The sequence below is a fragment of the Peromyscus leucopus genome, chromosome 15 (assembly GCF_004664715.2).
Source record: "Peromyscus leucopus breed LL Stock chromosome 15, UCI_PerLeu_2.1, whole genome shotgun sequence".
Lineage (NCBI taxonomy): Eukaryota > Metazoa > Chordata > Mammalia > Rodentia > Cricetidae > Peromyscus > Peromyscus leucopus.
In genome coordinates this window covers 50,534,977-50,559,103 of record NC_051076.1, presented here as the reverse complement: position 1 = coordinate 50,559,103, position 24,127 = coordinate 50,534,977, and the positions used below count along the sequence as shown (strand labels likewise).

Genomic DNA, 24,127 nt, shown 5'->3' with positions numbered 1-24,127 from the left:
TCTCCTTGTTCAACTTTGCTTATGGTGTAATTAGTCCCAAAGTGAGTAACTAATGTTTGTGACCTTGTGGTAGTGATGGGAAGTGATCTTACCTCGAGGGTACAGTGCAGCCACCAGATGAGGCCACTCCATGGGTGGAAAAGTTTATTTGGGAAAGTTTAAAGCTGCCATGGCTACCTCTCAGGGAAGACAGAAGAGCCAAAGAGATTTCAGGGAGTCCAAAGCTGACATGGCTACCTCTTAGGAGACAGGGAGGATAGCAAGAAGGGAGAGAAAGCCTGCCAGTTATAAAACAAACAGGTTCCAAAGGGATGGACACCTGTAAAATGGAACAGCCTGGAAGATTTTTGTGTGTTTGTGGGTGTGGGGGGGGAGGATTTTATGGGCCAGAAGAGCCAGGGACTTCTTTGATATATGTTACAAGTATGTGCTAATAAGGAACTAGACGCCCTATTTACTGGAGGTGGTGGGAGATAAGAGAGCAGTGGCCCTTCCTGGTGGGAGAAACTGTGTGCACAGGTTTCTGAGGAACACTGAGTGTAAGCATTTATCTACCTGCCAGCAATCCTGCTGATCACCCTGTTGGAGTCCAGTCTTCTTCCAAACATTGTCACGGGCACTGATATTTTGAGGGTGTGAGGGTTGGGACCTAACACTTAAGTGTCTTGTATATGTCCATCATACACTTTCTTATATATGAAAGTATAAAATCCCTTCAGATGATTAAGATACCTGCCTACTTATGTGATATTTTATGCAGATTTATTTTAAAGAATAGAACAAAGCATCAAGCAAAGGGCCAGGGTTGAGCCAGCAATAACTTTATTGAGGACTAGGGAAGGCTTGAGGACACATAGCATTTTCTACACAACATGAAGAACATTTTCATGAAGTCTCTTCTGCTGACCCCTCTGACTCAATATCAATCCCTGTGAACTACCTTTTCTCTGTAAGGCTGCGATATTCAATAAAGTTGCCAGCAGAAGAGCAAAATGGCTTCCTCATAACAATCCCACTTAACAGTTCACAGAATAACTAATGATTCCCAGCACTTCAGCTAATGACAAGTGCCACTAAGACCAGCAGAAATTCAGTTGGAATGTGTGTTGACCAAGAACCATGATCATTTACAAATCTCTTGTCCCCGTTGTATTAGTTATTATATTAAGCAATAAAATTGAGCAGTGGAGAAGTTGATTCATTCGCAGGGATATAGATGTGGCTGGGGTGTGGCAGAGTGCTTGCCTGGAATGCACAAAGCTCTGGCCTCAATCTCCAACAGGCATTAAAGCTATACATGTACATGTATATTATCCAAGCACTCAGGAGCCAGAGAGATCAAGAGATCGAAACTTCAAAGTTAACCCTACATAGTGCGTCTTGGGTCAGTTTTGGCTACATGAGACCTGGTTGTTGTTGCTGTTGTTGTTGTTTCAAATGAACAAAGAGGAATAAGGTGGGGAAGATAGGAAGAGAAGGCAAAATCAGGTGATTTAGTAGTGTATCTAAAAAAAGTGATCATGTTGGGGGAAAAGGTGATAACCTTGGAAAGATTAAGATTTGCCAAGGCTGATACACACACACACACAACACACACACACACACACACACACACACTGCAATGCCACTGGTATAGAGGAGACACTTGAAAAGATTAGGAAAAAACATAAGTTTTAAAATCTTAAAAGGGGCCAGCCTGGCCAGGCAGTAGTGGTGCACGCCTTTAATCCCAGCACTGGGTAGACAGAGGCAGGCAGATCTCTGTGAGTTTGAGGTCAGCCTAGGCTACAGAGTGAGTTCCAGGAAAGGCACCAAAGCTGCACAGAGAAACCCTGTCTCAAAAAGAAAAAAAAAAAAATAAGGGGGGCGGGCAGGCAGCCTGGGTCCTCACAGCCTGAGCTGGCTGAAGGCATCCACAGGTAGGTGCCATTATGATGAGCAAATATATGGTGCACAAATGGGAGAGAAAGGGAAACAGAACAGTTCATGTGCTGTGGAAAGAGGCAGAACTAAAAAAGTGAAGGCTGTGCATAAAAGGCTGATGTAGGTGGCCTGCTTGCCACCTGAAGCTATGGTGATGTCTGGGTCCGGGCTGCTCCCAATGGCCATGTCTGGATCCATGGCCCTATAGCAGCCAGGGTCTGAGTGGATGTCCACGACTTCAGAAACCACTGAAGGATATGCTGATATGTGGGATCTGGTCAGCCACCTGAGACCATGTTTATGTCCAAGGGACATGCTACCCCTGGGGCCATAGGGATTTGGGTGCCCTGTGCTGCCACCAGGGCCATGGTGATGTCTGGCCCAAGCTCCTCCTAAGGGCCATGTCTGGATCCATAGTCCTCCTGCAGCTGGGGTCTGTGTTGATGTCCATCGTGTGTGTTACCACAGGGGGCCACGGGAAACAGGCTTGTTGAAATCAGAGGGTTCTGCTGAGCCTGCCCTGACCTTCACTGGCCCTGATAGCTGGCTCTGCCCCTCACTGGACACTGCAGCAGGAGAGCTGGCCCCACCCTTCATGGGAGAGTTGGATTCCTCAATTGGGAGATATGTCCCCACCCCTCACCACGAGCAGGGGAGAGCTGGCCCCAATGTCATGGGCATTGACGAGCTGGCTCAGGCCCTCACCTGATGGGGGTAGTCCCAGTGGCCTAAACTGATCAGCTTAGCTAAAACTCAGGCCCAGATCCTGGGCCTTCGGTTGGCCCACCCTAACATCTACCCCATCTATGACCTGCTGGAGTGTGTGAAGGAACTGGTCCTACAGAAAGATAGCCACAGGATCTTCACAACTCAGTACCAAAACAGACTATATGAGATGAGTTTCAGTGAGGTCTCAGTGATGATGGTGTGCCGAGGCCTTGAACCAGACCAGTGATTCATGGTAATGAACATTTGCAGATAGGGATGATTGGGTGAAAGAATATACTGCATGATACATCACAGCTCCCAGTGCCACTAGGACACAGGAAGAAATGTCGAAAAGGCAGGCAAAATGAGGAGTGAGGTGGTTTCCTTGTTTGTTTTGTTTGGTTTTAATTAATTTGGGGGGGGTTCTTTTGAGGAGGTACAAGGGTGAGGGGTGGATATGAAAGGATCGGGAAGTAAGCGGGACTGGGGTGCATGTTGTTAAATTCCCAAAGAATTAGTATATATATATATACATACATATACATATACATACATACATACATATATATATATAAAATAACCTTTAAAAGGCATAGCTCTCAATTTTTTTTTTATTTTTAAATCAAGGAGCCTATTAATAGAAATTGACCCTGACAGACCAGAAGTGTTACTTATGAAGCCAAAGGCCATGAAAAACCAATCTGTACATCAGAGTCTGAGTTAAAAAGAGATTTACCCCTCCTTTCCAATCAAAGTGTGGGATATATATAAACATTGCATTGCATTCTTTACTGTGAGTGGCTTTCTGATTCGTCGGTTACTGGACAGAATCAGATGAACTACGAGGGCATCATTGTTCATTGTAAATAGGTGTAATAGAAAAGGCGTGCTTAAATTAATCTCAAGTGTGTGGTACTCATTTCTCTTATTATTGATTTAGACACTGTAGTAAGATCATCTTGAACTTCAACAAAGCAGTACGAGAGAACGACACAATGTGTCCCATTTGGTCTTTATTTCCTATCACCTGAGGCCTAGGACAGGAAGAGAATAGATCCTCTCCAACAAAGCCAGAAAATACCCTTCCTCGAAGAAGGAAAATCAATTTTCCTCAAGCAGAGACAGATAAAGGCCTAAGATAAGTATTGCAGGGACAAGGAACAGGGGGAAATGTTGCAGCCTGAAAGATAATTCAGCAACACATTGGTATTTGGGGGTATATGATGGAAACAAGCGTACCTAACAATGTCTTACCCTTTCCTTTGTAAGTAAATCCAGCAGCCCATTAGAGCTGCCTTGTACACAGAGAGTTGGAGTCAGAGGCAAGGGGAATTTTCAACTTCTTGGAGTGACTACCTTGCTTTTCTGGATTCCTCCTTGAGCTCACCTTGGCACTTAGCTCTCTGGTCCCATCAGGCAAGCTGGGAACAAACAGCTATGGGTTCACTGTTGCCAAAACAAGCTGAGTTCTGTGGCTATCCAGTAGGGGATAAAAGGGCCTGTGTGTCCCAGCTTCCACAGAAGTTACCTTCCACAGAGCAAGGCACCATGACCAGCCAATCTCAGGGGATCCAACAGCTCCTGCAGGCAGAGAAAAGGGCCAAGGACAAGCTAGAAGAAGCAAAGAAGAGTAAGTATCACCTGTGAGGGGTTGGTCAGAAACTACAGAGGGACAAAGGAGAGGACCCCAGGCCTCTTTTTCAGTCATTTAAAGTGTGATGTTATCACTTCTCTGTGAAAGCTTAAGTGGTTCTCAGGAACTAGCCAGCCATAGATTCCATACTGCCACAGCAGGGATGGGCTTTTGTTAATTGGGATGTTTGTGAGAGGCCGTGTGCTAAATGGACAATTCCAGATTAATAAGGTTATGGATGTAGCCTTAAGCCTGTCTCTGCATCTCCCTTCACAAGCCCACATCTCAGTTTGCACAATACTGTGAAGAGGTTAAGAGACAGGCAACTTTCAAACCAAGTCCATCACTGCGCAGCAACTAGAGCAGATTACTGATGCTTTGTAAACAGTCGTTTGCGGTTCCATTAATTGGGATAAAATTTCAATAGCTTGTTTCCCCTCTCTGGGTAGCTTTTATATCCTACCATTTTAAGTGTTTCTGTTGTATTCTCCTTCACTGCCTTCTTGTTTAATCATAGATCTATATGCTTGTGTGTGAGTGTCTTCAATAAACTCCAGTTTTCTTCCTACTCTCATTGACATTCACAGTATGAATAAGGCGTCAATAGTATTCCTATTTCATGAAAGCAAAGCAAAAAAAAAAAAATGAGGTTTTATGATTTGCCAAAGGTAATATTTTAAAAATTGAAAATATGGTGTCAGCCGCCATGCTCAGTATTTACTTTGTTTACTCTTTCACAATGACCTTTGTAGAAAGAGAGGAAATGATGCTAAGAGACATTTTAAAGCATGCTCAGGGTCACACAGAGAAAATATGAAACAGACAAGGGTTGGATCGGGTCTGGGTCTGCAGCCAACTCCTAAACAATACAGTATAGGAAGTTTACATAATTTTTATACAAGACCGACTTCTTGAATTCTGGTTTTTTCCAGGATTCTAGCTAATATAATTTACTATGCAATTTATAACAATTTGAGGCGCCATTCTTCTTCATCATGATTTTTCCTGCTATATCTGAAAATAGATTCAAAATCCAAGAGGGAGGGAGCTGCTGTGTCTCTAAAATGTTGCTTATGTAACTTTCTGGTTGACAAAAAGGAAGCAGGTAGACAGTGTCCGTTGATCCTCTGATGTTTACAGTGACAAGAAAATCATTTCCCTTCCTCGCGGTAAATTGGTTCCTGAACACTCAGCCAGCCGTGTGAGCACCAACAACAGAAGGGAAGACTCTAGCAGGTTGACAGCAAAGGCAGGAAGGAGGAAGCTGTGTGAAACCATTACTGACATCTCTACATCCTTTTCTTATGACAAAACCATGCATGCAATCACAAGACGGCATGAATGCAGTAATTTTGTAGAAAGCCAAATGGTCTAGAAGCTACCAACTTAAACAGTCTAGAAAATTCTAAAGTCTTGTATTCAAATTTCTCTACTCACATTCAAAACATCTGGAAAATCAAAATATAAGATACAATAGAGATGTTGTCTTTGCTTCAAGGGTGGTACTGGGCACATGTCTGATAGATTATTCTGTGATTCCAATAAAGAATGCCAACTCTCTCTCTCTCTATTCAAAGTGTTCAAAGAAGAAATATTACTAATTATGCAAGTTGTTTATGGGTGAGCGTCACTGAGGGCATTGTGCCTTTGAGTTCACAAAGAAGATAGATAAAAGCCCAACTTCTTTCTCTTTCCGAAGTGAATATGCTGGCTTTGGGTAGCCATTTCTCAGAAATCATATTAAAATACGTATTTTATTATCTGTGCTCCAAACAGTCATTTTATTAGCTGACAGCTCCATGTGTGGATGTATGTACACAAATTTATTTTATATACTATGTCTTAGCTCATGAATATCTGAGCCAACAGTCAGCTAACAGTTAATAACAATCAACTAGTCAGCTCTAATAGTATATAGATCAAATTTTAAAACATTTTAAAAAACACGTTGCCTCCCAGCACCGGTGAGCTAAGATCTGCAGAGTCTGTCAGTGGGTCTTCTTGTGTCGCGAAGAGGCCTGGGGACAGGTCGCACAGAACAGGGTTGTTTTCCTCTTACTGTCAGCAGGTGGCGGTTTCATTACAGCAGCACCCGTATTACTCGGTTTTTAAGGGATCTGTGGCAAAGAGAAATTCCACTTTATACACTCGGTGTGTTGACCCTCCTCTCGTGTTGCAGTAGTTTTTAGTTCATTCATTCGGTTGGACGAGAAGGCTTGTGGCACTCACTAGTTCTAAGCCCTGTTGATGTCGCCGCACGAGTACACCTCCGTTCTTCCTTCCTGAAGAATACCCATTCAAATGAGACAGAGCAACAACAGGGCACACATAGTCACTGTTCCAACAAACACATCTACTTTATTTTCCATAAAAAAATTTTCATCTGAAAATGTGATATATAGGAAGTTTAGAAATTTGGAGTAAGGGTTATAATAGATCACCTTCTCTTTCTTAAATCCATCTATTTGAAAGTTAGAATTTCAGGCGGTTGCTTCAATGGGGTGGGTGAGCATATATTTACAAGAGAGGGAAACAGAGACATGTTAAAAAAAAAAAAAAAAGGAAATATAGGCCTCCTACAGAAAAAATGGAATTAGCATAGTTTGCTGTTTTAGGAAAATCCAAGAGCAAAGAGGTGGTGGTATGTCCATGTTGATGCTAGAAAAAAAAATTATCTAGTCCGTTAAGGAGGGCTGCCTGAGATCCCAGCAAAGCTGTTACATAATAGAATGGATACACACTTGGAGGGATATGGATAAGGGACTGTAGAAATAGCGCACCAGGAGGAATTCTCCCAAAGTTGGTGAGACCTATAGCAACCAGCTCTGAAGATCCTCACTGGTGACTGACAGAGATGGTTTGAGGAGAGCAGATGGACCTGCAGACCAGGTGGGAAAGCCTGGTTATGAGACAACAGAGAAGAAAATCCATCCACTCAAGTGAAACATCTGTGCTTCTGCATACAAATTATTTTGCATCTCTGAACTTCAGTCATTAAAAAATAGACTTCACATGGCTATATTGGTCTCTACAATCTATAATGTGACTAGTAATCAAGATATTTGAAGAAGAAAACTGTGTGTATATCACTGCAAACTGAATATATAGAATTATTTTGTTTATAATATCCATTCTTGACGTATATTGCTGTAAGTATAAATAATAGAAAAATTGTATAGAGTGGAGGGAAGCAGTCTGATCATTCTTGTTTAGTCCTGCTGCCAGGTCTACAGCTCCTATGCAGGGAAACCTTGACAGAGAAAGCTTAAGCTGATTGTAAGGCTCTCACACATATTCTTACCTGCTAAGCAGCCGTGGTGCTTATAAAGGGACAACAGGCTTACTGTACTTTGTCATACTTGCAGTCAGCATTCTCTGTGTGCTGTTCATTAATCAAAACAGAAGCAATATGTCACTCCAAGACAAGCTACATTTTTACAAGGGAACATCATAGACTCGCTCTGGAGATCCAGATCTGGCATTGAGCTGAGGCTTCGCTCAGAATTAAATTAGGAATCCAAGGTATCAGCACCAACAGGAGGGCAGGAGACACGTCCTCCTCTGAAATACATGGTGGTTTTGTGAAGTGTGCTCTCTTGCAAATGAAAATACTCCAGAGCTCCATGTGAGAGTTGCTCTTTTGAAATGTCCTCAAGTGTGAAGTTCAACATCATATAAAGAGCCTGTATTTTTAAACCATCTTATAACATGTGCCATGACCTTTCATGAACACTTCAGTTATCTTCTCTTCAAGCTTTAGAGAATAGTTGATGTGCTCCATTAAAAGGTATAAACTGCATCATAGGATGTACACCAAAAGCTATGATAAGCACATAAATATTTGCATCTGGATATGAGAAAAACTAAACAAACAAGAATTTGAAGACTTCTCTGGAGCTACAGGTGATTAGAATGAGTAAAGGAACACCCTCTGGCTCTCTACTCACTCAGTCCTCTCTGCCTAGAGCTGTCCTGCCTGCTACAAATCCAACTTCTGCTTCTTAATGCCTGCATGGCCTCAGCAGGTCACCCCCTCACCTGACTGTGCCCACTTCCTCCATCTCAGAATAGTTCTGTGAACAATATCACCTCATAATGTGGTCTTGAGTAATTGAGCTAAGACAAAGGGTTTGATACTTCATTCCATATACCAAGAGCCCAGGCAATCTCATCTATTCATAGTCCTCCAAAGAATAAACAACAGAATTGCCTTTCAAATGTTGGTGTTCTGTCCTCTGAGTCTACCATTGAATCATTTTGATGCAAAATCTACTTAAGAAACATCTCTGCTTCCTATTTAACTAACATCAGCTCACACAGTCCTTCAGCCTTGTTTTTCTGAGTCTTATCACCTGCCAGTTCTTGTAAGGCAGCAATTCACCCATTTGTTTCCAAATCTGAAGATAATCAGGTTATTTGAACAAGCTCCTTTATTTAATAAAAGCTTAACTCTACAACTAGATGTTTTGCTTCATGAGTACATGACTTTTAATAAACTAATAAAATAAAAGTCTTGTATAAAATTTCATGGCCCTGTCTTATATACTTTGCAGGCCTGTAAATATGTCATCTTTCTTTATAATCCACAAACTAACAGTATTTCTTGAGTATACTGTGTTTTCACATCTTTGAGTAGGTCATATAAAAACTACAGAACATTTTTGTTTAGTAACAGCATTTGGTTATATTTAATCCAAGATTTATACAGTTTTCTTATAATTTTGAAAAGGAAAATGTAACGGAAAGAAAAGTACATTAAACATCAAGGAACACAGAGGTAAAGGGAAAGAATCAGATGTAGGCTTGGTAGCAATCATGGTCACCAGAGATGGCATTGCTGTTTGCTTTGTTTTGTTTCTCTTCCTGATGCCTTGTTTATTTTTCCATTGCTTTTTAACAATTGAGAAAAATAATAGCATTCTTTAAATCAAGAAGGCTTTATCATCATATTAACAAGCCCCCCCAAACCAAAAATGTTTTTCTAGGTAGAATAGATCTTCTTTAGCACATCATACTTCCTACCTCAGGACCTTGTGCTCATTGTCCCTTTTACCTGGGTGAGGTTTTCCCTTCAGGTCACTGCAGGGCCATTTGTCTTATTCCTGTGCTCACTTGCCATTGCATCCAAGAAACCTCACCTATATTAACCACAACCTGTCACAACTTATCTCTACTCCTAGACTCCTTTATTCTTCATGTGCTCAATATCCCTGTCATAGTATGTACATGTTGTCCACTATCTGTCTCCTGGATTACATTCAGAATACAGACTGACAGCAAGGTTTGTGACCAAACACTGCTATATCCAAAGATCTGGACTAATATGTGACACACACTAGATATTCAGCAATACTAATTGACTAAGTATCTCACTTCAGTTCTCTGTAGCATGTATACTGTTGGTCATGACCTCTCTCTTTTGGTTTTGCCTTACTTCTCTACCATATACCATTTTCTTTGAAGATTGACTGTTGGTATTTACCCACCTTAAAATCATAGCCCTCTTTGCATTCTGTATACTCTCCTTTGATTTCTCCCCAAACACCATTGCCACAATTAGCACATACAAAGACCTGTATGACTGACATGCAAATCTTCTTCCCTCCCAATCCATCCTCCTGAGTTGCAGACCTGGTTGTCCAACTGTATTCTGATTATCAGCCCTTGGATATTCACAGGGGAGCCTTCAGGAGGCTCTAGTGGCACACCAGGGCCTGTCTTCGTGTGTCTTACCTAAAAGTATTCAAAATCATTAAACAACTCCTTTTTGCTCAGCACTTCCTTAATATCCTTGGCTAATTTTCAGGATGACTCTATGTAATAGATGATTACTCCTGTCTGGATGAGAACAGAGACTCAGCAATTCTAAGTAACTAGCTCATGGTTTTTGTCTTCTGTGTGATATCTACTATGTAATTCTGATTCCCTTCTAAGCTAATAAAAAGAAAGCCCATTTTCCCTTTACAGAAAATAACAGTCCAACAACAGAGAGTCTTTCTTTGTGTCTTCAGGGCTTATTTGGATCTTAGGACACACAGTTCCTTGGCCTGCCCTAGGCATGCAGCTAAGAAGTCTGCATTTGAACATTGCCTCCCATCTCCTACACAAAACCACTTGTAGCTTGCCCCAGATAATTTTTTTAATTCTTGCCCCACACATTGGAACATCACTTCAGTTACCTCAACCTCCCTTTTCTTTTCCAGAAAAAAAAAATTACATAATACCTCTAAGTGATGACTGGTTAAATGTAGAACAGGTTTGTCTGCCTAACAGGCCATACATGTAAAATCGACTGACTTTATTCAGGTGGACTTAATTACAATGTCTGTCAAACTGACTTAGAACAGACCTTTTGTCCTTTTTCAAATCCCAGATCGCCCTGTCCATCCTTACAACTGTCTGGGCTCCCTCGATATTTCTTCTGAAGCTCCCCCCAATAGTCTTCTTGGAGCCCATGACAAAGCTGTCTGTTTGGAACCCTGGCTTATAATGTTAGCATAAAGACAGAAGATGATGGAGAGAGGTTGAAGAGAAGCCCCTTTGTCCCATAAGTTTAAGGGTAGAAGTTTCTCTCTATAAATATGATTTTCAGTGATTGCAGAGCATATAGAAGTAATATTTATGCATCATTGATTTCCTAGGAGTTTGTATATTCTTTAATATGGTGATATTTTATTTGTACTGAAATGTGCTTTTATTTGTATGTTAATAAAGTTGTCTGGGGGTCAAAGCTAATAGCAAGCCATAGCAGAGCTGGGTGTTGGTGGCGCATGCCTTTAATCCCAGCTCTTGGGAGGCAGAGCTAGGCAGATCTCTGTGTGTTCAAGGATACAGCCAGCATGGAGACACACGCCTTTAATCTCAATAACAACCATAGAAGACCTGGAGGTCTGTACAGACGTGCAATGACGAGGATGTCATGTGGTTGGGTTTACAACCAATGAGAAGGCAGAATAGAAACTCAATAAAAAGCACAAACACACAGGAAGTAGGTCTTTTTCGGAGAAATAGGACAATAGCGACAGTGAAGGGTAAGGTTTTTAGCTCTTAGTTATTGCTCTGACCTCTTGGCTTTCATCTCTGTATTGGCTCTGTGTTTCTTATTTAATAAGATGGTTACATCTACACTTTAAGATTTTGTGTGTTTGATAACGCTCTTCTTGGAAGCTAGGGCAGGATGTACATATTTCCAAACTATGTTGAATTAATAGCACCTTTTCCATGCCAAGGACTAAATGTGATAGGCACTTGTGCACTCTCTGTGTCCAGCTTTATGCTCAACACCAAACAAATAATGAGCGACTAAAGGAAACCCATCCCTCTGGAACTACTCTACAGCACCCTTTTCAACATTATTTAAAGTCATGGTGCATACAATGAAACATTTTCTGAATCAAAAATCAGAACTCTTGGCCTTATAAGTCTGTGTATCCTCATAAGTACTATGGGTGCATAAATTCAACTGCTATACAAAAATTCAGGTTGTTCCATATTATCACCTCTACGTTTGATACAGAATATATTGGGAATAAAAAAATATGAACTTCTTTTGGTTCATAGTAACTGTGTTTTAATACTTAAGAAATAGGTATACTTTCAAATTTTGGCACTCTTCCCATATACAGAGAGAAGCAAGCTAGAGGTTAATATGAGTGGATTTGATGAATGCATTTCACTTCACCTCTAACTAAACCATCGGCTTTAGGCTTCCATTTCTTCCACTGGGTTAAATCAGGTGTAGCATGTGCAGGCTCTCACACAGCGGCAGCTGCTGAGTCTATCCAGAAAATTGCTGCGCCAGCAGTGATTTCCTGTGGCTCTCCTCTGTAATTGAATGAGAACCAGCAGGTGACCGGTGCCATGACAGGGGAATCACAGACAGGCTCAGCCTGTCACTGTGTGGTGGAGCCTCTTAGGGCAGTGCTGGATTCTGCTCAAGGGTAGGGCACACTGAGCTTTTCTTTTTATTGACTTTTTGAAAAATGTACTAGAGTCTTAACTTTGAAACCAGCCATTGTACATATGGAATTAAGATTAGGGAAAAGGGATGTTTTGCCCCATTCATTTTGTAAGGTAATTATGTATACAAGTCATTATCACTAAGAAAATACTAAGATATTTTGTATTTGTATCTTGATGTTAATGACAAGATGTGACAAGAGAATCTCTGTGAATAGGTGTGTTTATTGCCATAAAATAGGTAGAGCCATAATGTCCTGAAGCATTCAGAGTATACACTCGACAGTAAGCATTAAGGAAAGTAGGTAGAAGAGAAGCCTTACTGTTAGTGTTTCGATAAGCCTCAAAGCATCATGACAATACTAGTTTCCATCAGACTCTGTGTTTAAAGTAAGTGTAGACAAGGCTGCTAATTATCTATTCTGAACAAGTGTTGCCTAGTTCCATCCAAGTGAATCTGTCTTTATTCTAAACACATTTTCAGTGACTACTAAAACAACTCGTGCCTAGCCAGGAGAGAAATTTAGAAGCAATCTGCACCCGGCACAAATGCTACAAAGTTGCAGGCGACAAATAAATGTTTATATTAAGACTGTTTCTTCTTGTTGTTCCAGTGAGGTGGTCAAGAGTTTAGCCCTTACCTGGAAGGGCTAAATCTGAGTTTGATCCCACACAAAGGTGTATGGAAAGAACCCATTCTGCAGAGTGAGTTTTCTTCTGATGGCCATACACATCTTGGCATGAACACACGCACTCTCATATCCACCCACATAGATATACACACAATAATAATAATAATAATAAATAATAATAAATACAATTTAAAATGTTTTAACTCCCTTCTGGCTACTTAATAAGGATTACTTATCTAGTTCAAACTGTGTACAGTATTACAGTTAACAAAATTTGTAACCTAAACTTGAGACATGATCAGACAATAAACCATGTCAAATAAGCAAAGAATATGGTATCTTAATGACATTGGGAGGCAGTAGATTCCAAAAGAGAAAAAAAAATAAAGTCCAGAGTCCCTTAAAAGTTTTAATGCTACAGAGCATTCATGCCTATCCCCTAGAAAATGGAGGCCGATGGGGACACAGCAGCCATTATGATCAGCCTGTTGTCAAAAGAATGCACCTCATGTGTGTGACTAATGATGCCTACTGTTGTGTTTGTTTAAGACTTTCATCTTACCTTGTCTTGTGGCTTAAGGCTTACACCTTCACTCTTAATAAAAACAAAGGGGGTACTTAACTAAATCTCCCAACCATTAAAAACAAATGGTTTTACAGCCTCTTTCAAGTCTCCCTCAGAGAAAGCTACCATAAGAAAAACTACTTTGATGTGTTGTGGGGCTTAATCAGACATTCTAGAGTAGCAAATGGGAAGAAAAAAATCCAATAAAATGCCTTAAAAATTGAAAGTCATTTGATAGAGTCTGAGCTGCAGTCTGCAGTGATTTTGGAGGCCTGCCAGCGCTAAATAGGATCCAGTTGGTGTGGACTGAAGGATGCCTGGCAACCAGTCAGGACAGAAAAATCTGACCAAATAATGTCTTTTCTGAGTAAGTGACAGCTAAAAGCTGTTCTCTGGCTGTTACTGCTGTGAGTATATGGGTAGATAATTTATTTTAACATGTAAGTGTGAAAGAAAGTTGTTACTCCATGCTCTAAAGGACCCAATTGAAGAAAAAAGAAAAAATGGAATATTATTTTAATGATGTTTGACATAGTAGAAACGTGTATGTGTGTGTGTGTGAGAGAGAGAGAGAGACGTAGAGAGAGAGTGATGAGTGTGTGAGATGAGAGAGTGAGAGAGAGTTGGGATTGATCAATGTACTTTAAAAGAAAAGTCATTTGCTGGGAGCCAAACTTGTTTTCTCTAGAGGATAAATGAGCTACCTTTAATGGCTGAGCTAGCTCTCTGGCCCAAATATACATTTGTATTATTATTTTTAAAGTGTGTTAATGTGTGTGCACATGATTTGTGCTCTCACAGAGCTGCAGGCGGTTGTGAGCCCTAGAAATGGGAGCTGGGAGATCCTCTACAAGAGCAGTGCTAGTTCTTAACTGAATACTACAGGTGGGGTGGTGCACATCTTTAATCCTAACACTCAGGTGGCAGAGGCAGACAGGTCTCTGTGAGTTTGAGGACAGCCTGGTCTACAAAGCAAGTCGCAGGCCAGCTAGGGCTACATAGTGAGACCCTGTATCAGAAGAAAAAAAAATTTTTTCCAATCATTTACATTGCTTTAAGGGGTAAAAAGAAATCTGTTGCTTCTCAGGAAAAGGGAAGCGACTGAAGCAAGCTAAGGAAGAAGCTGTGGCCGAGACTGACCAGTACCGAATGCAGAGGGAGAAGGAGTTCCATCTGAAGCAGTCCAAGGTGAGGGAGATGCCAGGCGCTGACTTCCAGGTGCTCGGATGAGGTGGTCCTGTGGGTAAGGACTGAGGCAGAATGCTAGAACCATCTGCTGGGCTTCAGCAGACACAGTCTGGCCAAGGCTGAACATCCAACCAAGTCTTGAATGAGTTCCTAGTTTCACTTCTTATAAAAAGACTTCTCAGTTGTTGTCTGATGTATAGTGGGGATTCACGTTCACATCATCAGATAGACAACTGAAGGACTGGTTGAAGTATTCTTACCACAGAAATGTGTGTTTTGTGGATTGATGGTTAATAACAGAGCAGGCACTGATAGGCTAAGATGCAGAACTGAATTGGTTAGACCAACTCTCTTTCAGCAAATGCATGTAGATACCCATCCCCGCTCCCTAGTGCCACACACACATGTAATCCCAGACTCAGGAGGTGGAGGAGGACCAGAGCTCAAGTCATCCCAACCCTGTTTCAAAAGCTAAGAAACAAAGAAATCCCCTGGGATTTCCTTATGATTCCTTAGCAAGTGGATACATTAATTCAGTGAATTTTTCATTTAAATACGGAAAAAAAAGTCTGGCTTTTTTATACCATTTTTTAAGTGTATGAAGTGTGTAGTAAAAGGGAGGTGAGTGATAGGGCTGGAGAGAGACTCAGGATTCAAGAGTCTCCCTGCCCTTCCAGAGGACCTGGGTTCAATTCCCAGCACCTATATCTGGCATCTCAAACAACCTGCTACTTCAGCTCCAGGAGATCCAACACTTTTTTCTGGTCTCTGCATGTACATACACATATAAAAAAATAACAAAATAAATAATAAATGCAAAATAAGAGCATGATGTTTTCAGAAAGAATACCATGCCATGTTGCAAAGAGGTCTGAAAGAAAGCGTTAAGTTCTATATAGCAAAGCTAAGTTCATATAATACATTTTGCCCCATTAAAATATGAATATAATACTATTCAAAAGCCTGCCATTACAAAAAAAAACAGAGTTCAGAAATTCATTTACAAACCCTTTTAGTGGGAAATACATGAAGAACTCATGGAGATTCAAAAATTGGACCCAATTGTAAAAATTGAAAAAAAAAAAAAACTTTTCTCAGTAAGCTCTTTGTTCAAAATAATTTTCCTTGTTAGGCTAAAACTATAGCTCAGTGGCAGGGTGCTTGCCAAGCAGGTGTTAGGCCCTGAGTTCAATTCTCAAAACTCACACACACACACACACACACACACACACACACACACACACACACACACACACACACACACACACACTTAGCATAGAGTGGATCAGTTGGAAAAATTAATTCTTCCTATCAGTATTTAGAAACCCAAATTCTAAACTCTCTCTTATCCACACATGTGAGTACATCAGAGTTCTGTATCCTCATATAAACTCTTCTGTTAGTGGCTTGATACTCTTCTAAAGACAAAATCTCATCCCGAGGCTTTACTCACATTCCGCTTCCCTCTTCTGTCCAGACAGTCTCATCTTCCTTTATTCATGCTCAACGTTAGCCTCTTTTCCTGACCACCTTATCTGAAATGACCTCTTCTAAAAATAAAGGAAAATAATGTTGTCTTTGATTTTTCCCGTAGCTTTTATCACTATTTAAATATTGTACATTTGCACTTATTGTGGTCATCCATCATTCTTTCCAGACCATATGTCTAGAAATTGTGGTTCTTTGTTGTGTTCTCTGTTGTTTCCCTAGATTTCCTATTACTGCTCCATGGTAGACGTCCAATAGACCCTTGTTGAACTAACAAAATAGTAAGCGTTTCTCTGCATCTTTATCCTGGCTAGCAAAGCCTGACATGAGAATGACATACTAGAAAAGAGAGGACAGCCATCACCAACAACAGCCAGCTTTCATTAGCTTCTGTAGGTGCTTCTGAAATGACCACTGCATTTTATTTTTAAGTAAAAACAAAACTGACCAGAATTTTAGAAAGTGCTTGGTTTAAAGCTCATGAAATCTTTTTTTTTTTTCTCCCGGGAAGGATGCAATCAGATGTAAATCTGACTGGAGATGTGCTCTCTGCTTTGGACAGTAATTAAACCTCATCACTCTAGAATGGGCTCCCACGTCAATGTTAGAGTTTAGTGATCAAAGGTATAAAAGTACCAGAGTCTGTGCTACGTCAAGCATAGTTGTTGCAGGTCGTCCCTGGTATGGTCCCCTTCTTGGTGTCAGCACCTTGTTCTGTCCCTTCACCTGAATATTTAAATTATAAAGGAAAGTGTCAAGTGTTGGAAACTCTTAACATCGGCATCAATACGAGGCTATAAGGCTACAGAAAGGGTCTCCAAAAGGTTTGAAAATGGGCACGTAGAAGTTAAGTAACAACACTCTGAGCCTACATGTATCAAGGCATGCTATGGAGAGATTGACTTCCAATTTATAAAAACCCCCAAGTGTTCAGGCTTTGGATAATGTCAACTACAAAACACAAGAACTGAGTTATTTGTAACACCTAGGGAGCCTCTCAGTAATATGTGCTGAGCATAGGCAATAGTTTAACAAGTTTTTGCCTTTCAATTTTTTTTTTACCACATAAGACTTTTAACTGAATCTTTATTTCATTTTTATAGAAACCCACTTATAACACTGGGTTTAGAATTTTTTAAAATGCATTTTGTGGAATTATTTTGTTAAGTAGTTCTCAACTATTTTTAAACATAAAATTGGCTCTATGCACATCTATAGGTTACATCTACTTCGTACACACTCAGTTATCATAATCCCTTTTACTTAAGGTTATTTTTCCTCTCAGGGACTGTAGCCTTGCAGAATCACATTCTTTGATTTGTTCTCCTGGTGCCTGGAATATAAGCAGAAAAGAATTAGACCCAACAGCAGGGATTGTGTTTCGTTTCAAGGTTAAGAACCAGAAAGGTTCTCGTTTCTAGAGTTAAAGTAACCTAACAACTCTGCAACAGAAGACAGTCAGTGTACAGCTACTAAAACAGAAAGGAAACAGAAACCCTCAGTAGTCTTTACTTCACAGAACCATGTTTAAGAAAGGTCAAATTGGCCAGGCGGTGGTGGCACACGCCTTTAATCCCAGCACTCGGAGGCAGAGCCAGGTGGATCTCTGTGAGTTTGATGCCAGCCTGGACTACAGAGTGAGTTCCAGGAAAGGCGCAAAGCTACACAGAGAAACCCTGTCTCGAAAAAACCAAAAAAAAAAAAAAAAAAAAAAAAAAAAAAGAAAAGAAAAGAAAGAAAGGTCAAATTGGGGTGGTAGCTCAGGTGGTAGAGTGTTTGCATCACGTGCATGAAGTCCTGGGTTCACTTTGTGGAACCCAGAGATGGGCCATAGTGACACAAATGCTCTAATCCCAGCACTAGAGACGTAGAAGCAGGAACATGAAGAGTTCAAGGTCATTATCAGCTACATGGTGAGTTTGAGGCAAATATGGGCTGCATGAGATCCATTCTCCAAAAGAAGAGGAGAACGAGAAGGATGGGAGGCTGAGTTTGGAGACAGACGAATTCCGAGCAAACTTAACTTTTAGTAAAGGAGAACCCTCCAGTGTTTCACTGCAGCATTCCTTTAAATTGATACCTATCTTTGTTACATTATATTTTAAACCAAAAAAAAAAAAAATGACTTGATGAAGATGATAGTAGGATGGGGAAAATGAAAAATAAAAGGAAGCACTGCTAAATAAAGAGCAATTGGAAAGATTTGACTGTGTCTAAAATTTAAAAGCGACTAAATGAACAAGCATATTTCAACCTGAAAGAAACCAGTTGAGGTGAAAACGTTCATTATACTTGGTGTCCTACATCTTCAATAGATATCTCCATGTGAATTATCTCAGACAACATATTGTGTCTACATCTTCCTTAAAATTACATGTTTTGCTCTGTAAAATCAGGGAGCTTAATGCTGTCTTTCCGGAATTGGAATTCAGAAAGTAAACAAAAGGAAATTTGAGAATAGAATGGAAATTATTGCAAATACTTTAAATGTGATATAAAAAGCATGTGGAAGGCCTAAGAATTAGAAACTGAGTGAAATCTATGGAACGAGCCCACTGAGTTTTTAGGGATGTTCATCCATCACAACCAGGGTCTTCATAATCTTGTGTGTTCCAAGAAGAAAGCCTTCTAACACCTGCATGCGCGCGCGCGCGCGCGCACACACACACACACACACACACACACACACACACACACACCATAGAACAACCATAAAAACTATGATGAAGTTTATAAAATAATTCAATTTGACCTGGCATATGTTCAAATAAATCTCATCTTTTGCTTTCATAGATGATGGGCTCTCAGAGCCACCTCTCAGATGAAATAGAAGAGCAAACACTAGAGAAGATAAAAGAATTGCACAGAAGCTATAACAAATGTATGGAAAGTGTGATCAAGCAGCTGTTAAGCATGGTGTGTGACATGAAAGCAGAAGTCCATGTGAACTACAGAGCCACCAACTGAATGCTCCTCATAATTCCAAGGGGACGGAGTGGGGGATGAGTTCTGTTAATATTAAGGTATTGAAATTGTGCATTGGAAGTTTATTGGATACCTACAAACTTTCGTGTCACGCATTTCATGTATGGCACTGAATTAAAAAATAAATAACACTGTATCATCTATCCTGGAAATAAGTATGACTGGCATTTAATTTGAAGTAAGTTAAGAAAGGGAGAACTTGATTTCTGACAATTGAACAGAAAACTATCACCAGAGCCTTCTAAGGTATATTTTCACACCTCTTTTTGTTGGCTTAGAAGATGCTCTGTTAGGTATAATTTCTATATAATGATTTTAAGAAGGAGAACATGATTATGATCCTTATCTTATATATCTAAAGTGAATATGCCAAGACTTTAATTAACCAGTCAATGAGAAAAACCATAGGATTTCATTGTTAGTGAAATCTTTGTAAGAACAGAGATAGAGCCGGTGGGCACGCTAATACACTCGGAGCAGAGAATTCTGTGATTAAGCAGCTGTACAGGTTCAGAAGCGCAGCTTACAAGAAAGCAGAATAGAGAAATAACATCAGCAGGATTCCCTGTTATATTTACCTAACTGCAAGCAACATAATGTTATTCTCTCTTAAATACATGCTTTTAAGAAAAAAAGTGATAATATGACAGTGTAGAAGATACTTGGATAAATTTTGTAGTTTGTAAAGCGGTGAACCTCCAACATAATGAATTAGTATACCCTTATCTTGGTCTTTGTATTGAATGAGCTAAATTCCTGTGAGCTGGGTACTTTGTTAGTTCAATGTATGAATTCCCTTAGTCCTAATGCGAGAAAGTGTTAGTTCTCTTCTCATACTGGCCAGGAGAGTCTCTGAACTTTACCTAGAGTTGCCTGGGAAACAGTGGCAGCCCAGGCTTCACCCTGGAAGTATGACACCTGTGTCTGGCGTTTTCACTTATTGCAAAGCTGCATCCCAGGAAGGTTTAAATATGCACCATTGAGGATATTATATACTAGCAGTACTGAAGTTGTTTTTTGTTTGTTTTTAGAAACAAGTCCCATTATATAGTTCTGTCTATACTGGAACTCACTCTGTAGACCTGGCTTCAAACTCACAGAGATTTGCCTGCCTCTGCCTCCCAAGTGCTGGGGTTAAGTCATGTGCCATTACACCTTTTACTAGCAGTTGATTTTCAAATACCATATGTAGACAAATTTTAGTTCCAGTGAGATCAGAAGTTGATAGACATCATTATCATTTTTATATATTTTAGAATCTCATAAATAGTCAACTTTATATTCAAGTTTGATGAGCAGGAGAAAATAGAAATTCCATTGGGCTCCTTAGTTTTCAAATTTTATAAATAAGAAAAACCAATCAGATTAGTTTCTGGGCTTTAGGTGATAGATTTCTCCATTACAAGAAAAACAGTGTATTTCTTACTAAACAGAAAAGTCCAAAACCTTCCAAAGAAGCCTGTCTCTAGTGTGTATGTTTTACTTGGGGAACAGACATCTAGTGGAGCTGTCTCCATTGTCTCCCAGTTGAGGAATTTCAACTAAGATTTGGAGAACCCAATTATGGAGAGGGGGAGGGAGGAGAGAGAGGAAGAGGGAGGGCTAAAGATATAAAGTGATGAGAGCTGCCCATTTGAAAAGCCATGGAACCTTCTGGGTACAGCTTGTGGTTTGCATTGCCTGGTGAGATTTAGTTTTCGGTCTCATCTCCTGCAAAACCAAAAAGTCAACTATCTGCATGTGGACACTTAAGCATATTATCTCAATCACAAGTTAACAAATTTCTGAACCTACACAAGATTATTTGGGGCACCTAAGCACTTTAGGAGCACATCAAAGTTAGCACATGGTTTTCTCACCAGTGAGCCAGTGCCACACAGGGAAGGAAGAAGTGAGTGTTGGGTACTGGCAAGCGGCATCTGTCCTGAGTGTGTCTGTTGCCCCACACACCCCACAGGCACACTGCTCACTGTCCATACACCTCAGACTCTTTTCAGCCAAGAGAATTAGGGGGTCTCTGCTAAGCACTTTAATATTTGATTCCAATTATGGAATTGGACAGGTTTTAAAAAGCAGTATTAACTACTTACAGATTTTTCCCTTCACTACTTGTGTTTGTTAATTTCTTGATGCCCCTTGTCAATCTGAGATGATCTACTGCCAGAAGTACTAATCCCATCACCCAGTAGCTCACATATTTTTACATTCAAAAATGGTTTCATATCTCTGTTACTGAATGACTCATTTCCCAGAACTCTCACATTCTCACAGATGGTACAGCTGCCAAGTTTTACTTTATTTACATATGAAAAGATTTCCTATATCTCAGAGATAACCCACTTTGCTGAAAGCCTTTCCAGTCACACCAAAAAGCCTCATTTGTGAGCATGTCCTTATCTTAAAAAGATTTTTCTGTTCACACAGTTCTTCATAGAGAAACGAACACTCCTAAGCATAATTTAATTGTCTATTCTTGTTGTGATGCTCTGTGCACACACTACAAAAAGGAAAAGGAGCCTCCTGAGTTCTTACTCATCTTCACTACACCTGAAAACAAAACTGTGCTGTTTGCCAATTTGGAGATAAATATAAAGATCACAATATTTTCCTCCATAGTAGCAAGCATACACAAAGCCAAGAATTAGCCAGATGGTGATTCTTGTGTGTAATGTCAGATCAGGGGAGGGCTGGGAAGCTGACTTGCACCACATACTGAGACTGTGCCTCTGCAAAACAGAAGAGCCCAAACCTGTTATCGGTTAGGGTTAGTCACCACTACTGCTTTCTAGCTAGAAGTGGTAGAGTACTGTTGGTTGAATATGCAAAGCCAAAGCGTTAGTTTATCCTAGGTAATTCTAGAACTAGCCCAGCCTAGTTCAGCAAAGCCACATATTAACTGCATTAAGCATCCAGAAGATCCATAAGCTCCTGGCTGATAATCAACTTCTATTTACTGTTTTTTACCAGATAGAACAGGGTGATTATTGTCTTGACTGCAGCTAACTATTTAAGTAAAACACAATGTATCTATGACTCGGAACCATATACCCTCAACAAGAGAATGTGAGAGGTGGGGAGGAGCAGTCATGGATAGCTATGAAAGTATAAAAATTATCAGGGAAATAGTATTGTCTTATGAGGGAAATATGGATGTGGTATGCCTGGGTTAGCTTAGGTTATGACCATCACAGGGATAGGAAATCTTAAATCATATTTATAAACTAGTTGAAATTCAAGGTCCTATTTGACATAAAGAGTAGAGAAAGGCAACTTTATAGAAATGGAATCTTTTAGAGGGAAAGAGATATGGGATTCAGATCACAAGTGTCGTGGCCTCCCACACAGACAGGGACACTTGCACTAACAACAATCCACTGTGGGTACGGGCTGACGAACAAGGGGCTCAGTAGATTGGCAGGAAAAAGATGAGAATGTTCATGCTGGATCTGGAGTTGTCAAATGCATCATGAGTGAAATGATATCTGAGAGTCAATCGAACCTTCAAAAGAGGCCAGGAAAGAGGTCATATTTAGAAATTAAGAAGATGATTATAGATTCATAACAGGATCACCAGCAGCACTGAGTACACAAAGGGACACTTTGTTCTTGAGCTTCTACTAATTGTCATCATGATTTGATTCTGCATCTGGAGTGGAACCAATGTCATGCTTTTGAAGTGAGATTGGGGCTCTTGGGTGAAGGCTGGAAAAAGGCAGATAGTCTGCCTGCTTCCATTTCTAGACTCACCAACAAAGACCCCAGGTCAGCATCCTTCAGCACTAAAACCAAGCTAGACTCCTTCTCAACAGGACAGCAAAATCATTATCCTAAAAGAAAAGAAAGCTGTATTATTAGAAGTAATGTGCTAAAATAGGACACATATCAATGCACAGATCATTGAAAGGTAATGATTTTGCTCCATCAACTCCCACTGTCTCTGCACAGCTCTCCTACTTCCTGTGCACAGCTCTCCTACTTCCTGTGCACAGCTCTCCCACTTCTTGTTCTCAGATTCACACTCTTTTGAGGTCACCTAGCATTGCCAGAGCAAGGAGGGACTGGTATAAAACATTTCCTTTCTTTGGGAAGTAACGAGAAGTATTTACTAATGACTTAAAATAGTTCAGAGATCTTGCAACATGAGCATATTAATCACTCATTGATCCTCAGTTATTTAACTAAGCTTGTTGAATTCTGCCCTGTCATAAATCTGCTCTGTCATATGTCTTGCACTCTTCACCCCACTGCTCCAGTGAATGGAGTTTTCCAGTTTAAAATCCGGTAGAATCTGAATGCACTAGGTTCCTAGTATCCTCAGATCAACCAAATTCCTGCATTGCTGTTGTAAGCAGAAGGAGTATTTATTATGATTGTTGCTGAAGAGGAAGATTGATAGAAACTGGACCGTAATGTCTGAATTCATATATATGTAGTTATAGAGGCTGGTCTGACTATGTCTATTGAAGAAGGCTGTAAAATAGAGAGAGCTACAGAAACTCACTATAGTATTCTATAGTCAATATACCTGAAGCACTATGAATTTCTGTGTGTGTGCATTTGTGTGTGCCTGTGTATGTGCACATGTGTGAATGCATGTATACATGCACGTGTATGTGCTCATGACTGTGTGTGCACGTGTGTGTGCCTGTTTGTGTGTGTTCATGCACATGTGTGCAGGTATGCATGTGTGTGCATGCACATGTGTGTACATTCTCAGGTGTATGTGAGTTTTTGTGAATGTGTGTGTCTGTGTGTGTGTGAACATGCATGCACCCATACCTGTAATTTGTTTGTTTGCTCATTTGAGACAGAGTGTTGTTATGTAGTCCAGGCTGGCCTTGAACTGGTCCTTCTGCCTCTGTCTCCTAAGTGCTAGGACGATAGAAAGAGTGTCTCATTTTAAAAGTCAACTCTTTTATTTCTTCATCTTCAGTTAAGTAGAATCCAAAGTAACAGAAGTTTAGGGGATCCTGTTTTATCATGCTAGCACTTCCATTGAAAAAGCGTTAGAACTGTTAACTTGTTATTTTTATTAATGTGCAATCA

At 40.2% G+C, this 24,127-nt stretch overlaps 1 protein-coding gene across 1 annotated transcript; it reads left to right on the top strand.

The window, feature by feature from the left end:
• The first annotated feature begins 4,140 nt into the window (after positions 1-4,140).
• Atp6v1g3 (ATPase H+ transporting V1 subunit G3) lies at positions 4,141-19,233 on the top strand. The gene is made up of 3 exons (XM_028889867.2): positions 4,141-4,261; positions 14,508-14,608; positions 18,890-19,233. The coding sequence occupies exons 1-3, from the start codon at positions 4,180-4,182 to the stop codon at positions 19,061-19,063; spliced, it is 357 nt and encodes a 118-aa protein (XP_028745700.1). The 5' UTR covers positions 4,141-4,179; the 3' UTR covers positions 19,064-19,233.
• Positions 19,234-24,127: the final 4,894 nt, after the last annotated feature.

What these genes read in the sequence shown, in the direction of transcription:
- Atp6v1g3 (XM_028889867.2), top strand. Translation starts at nt 4,180, where the DNA reads ATGACCAGCCAATCTCAGGGGATCCAACAGCTCCTGCAGGCAGAGAAA. An exon ending in GCTAGAAGAAGCAAAGAAGA is followed by an intron (nt 4,262 to 14,507) that starts GTAAGTATCACC and finishes GTTGCTTCTCAG; the next exon opens with GAAAAGGGAAGCGACTGAAG. An exon ending in TCCATCTGAAGCAGTCCAAG is followed by an intron (nt 14,609 to 18,889) that starts GTGAGGGAGATG and finishes TTGCTTTCATAG; the next exon opens with ATGATGGGCTCTCAGAGCCA.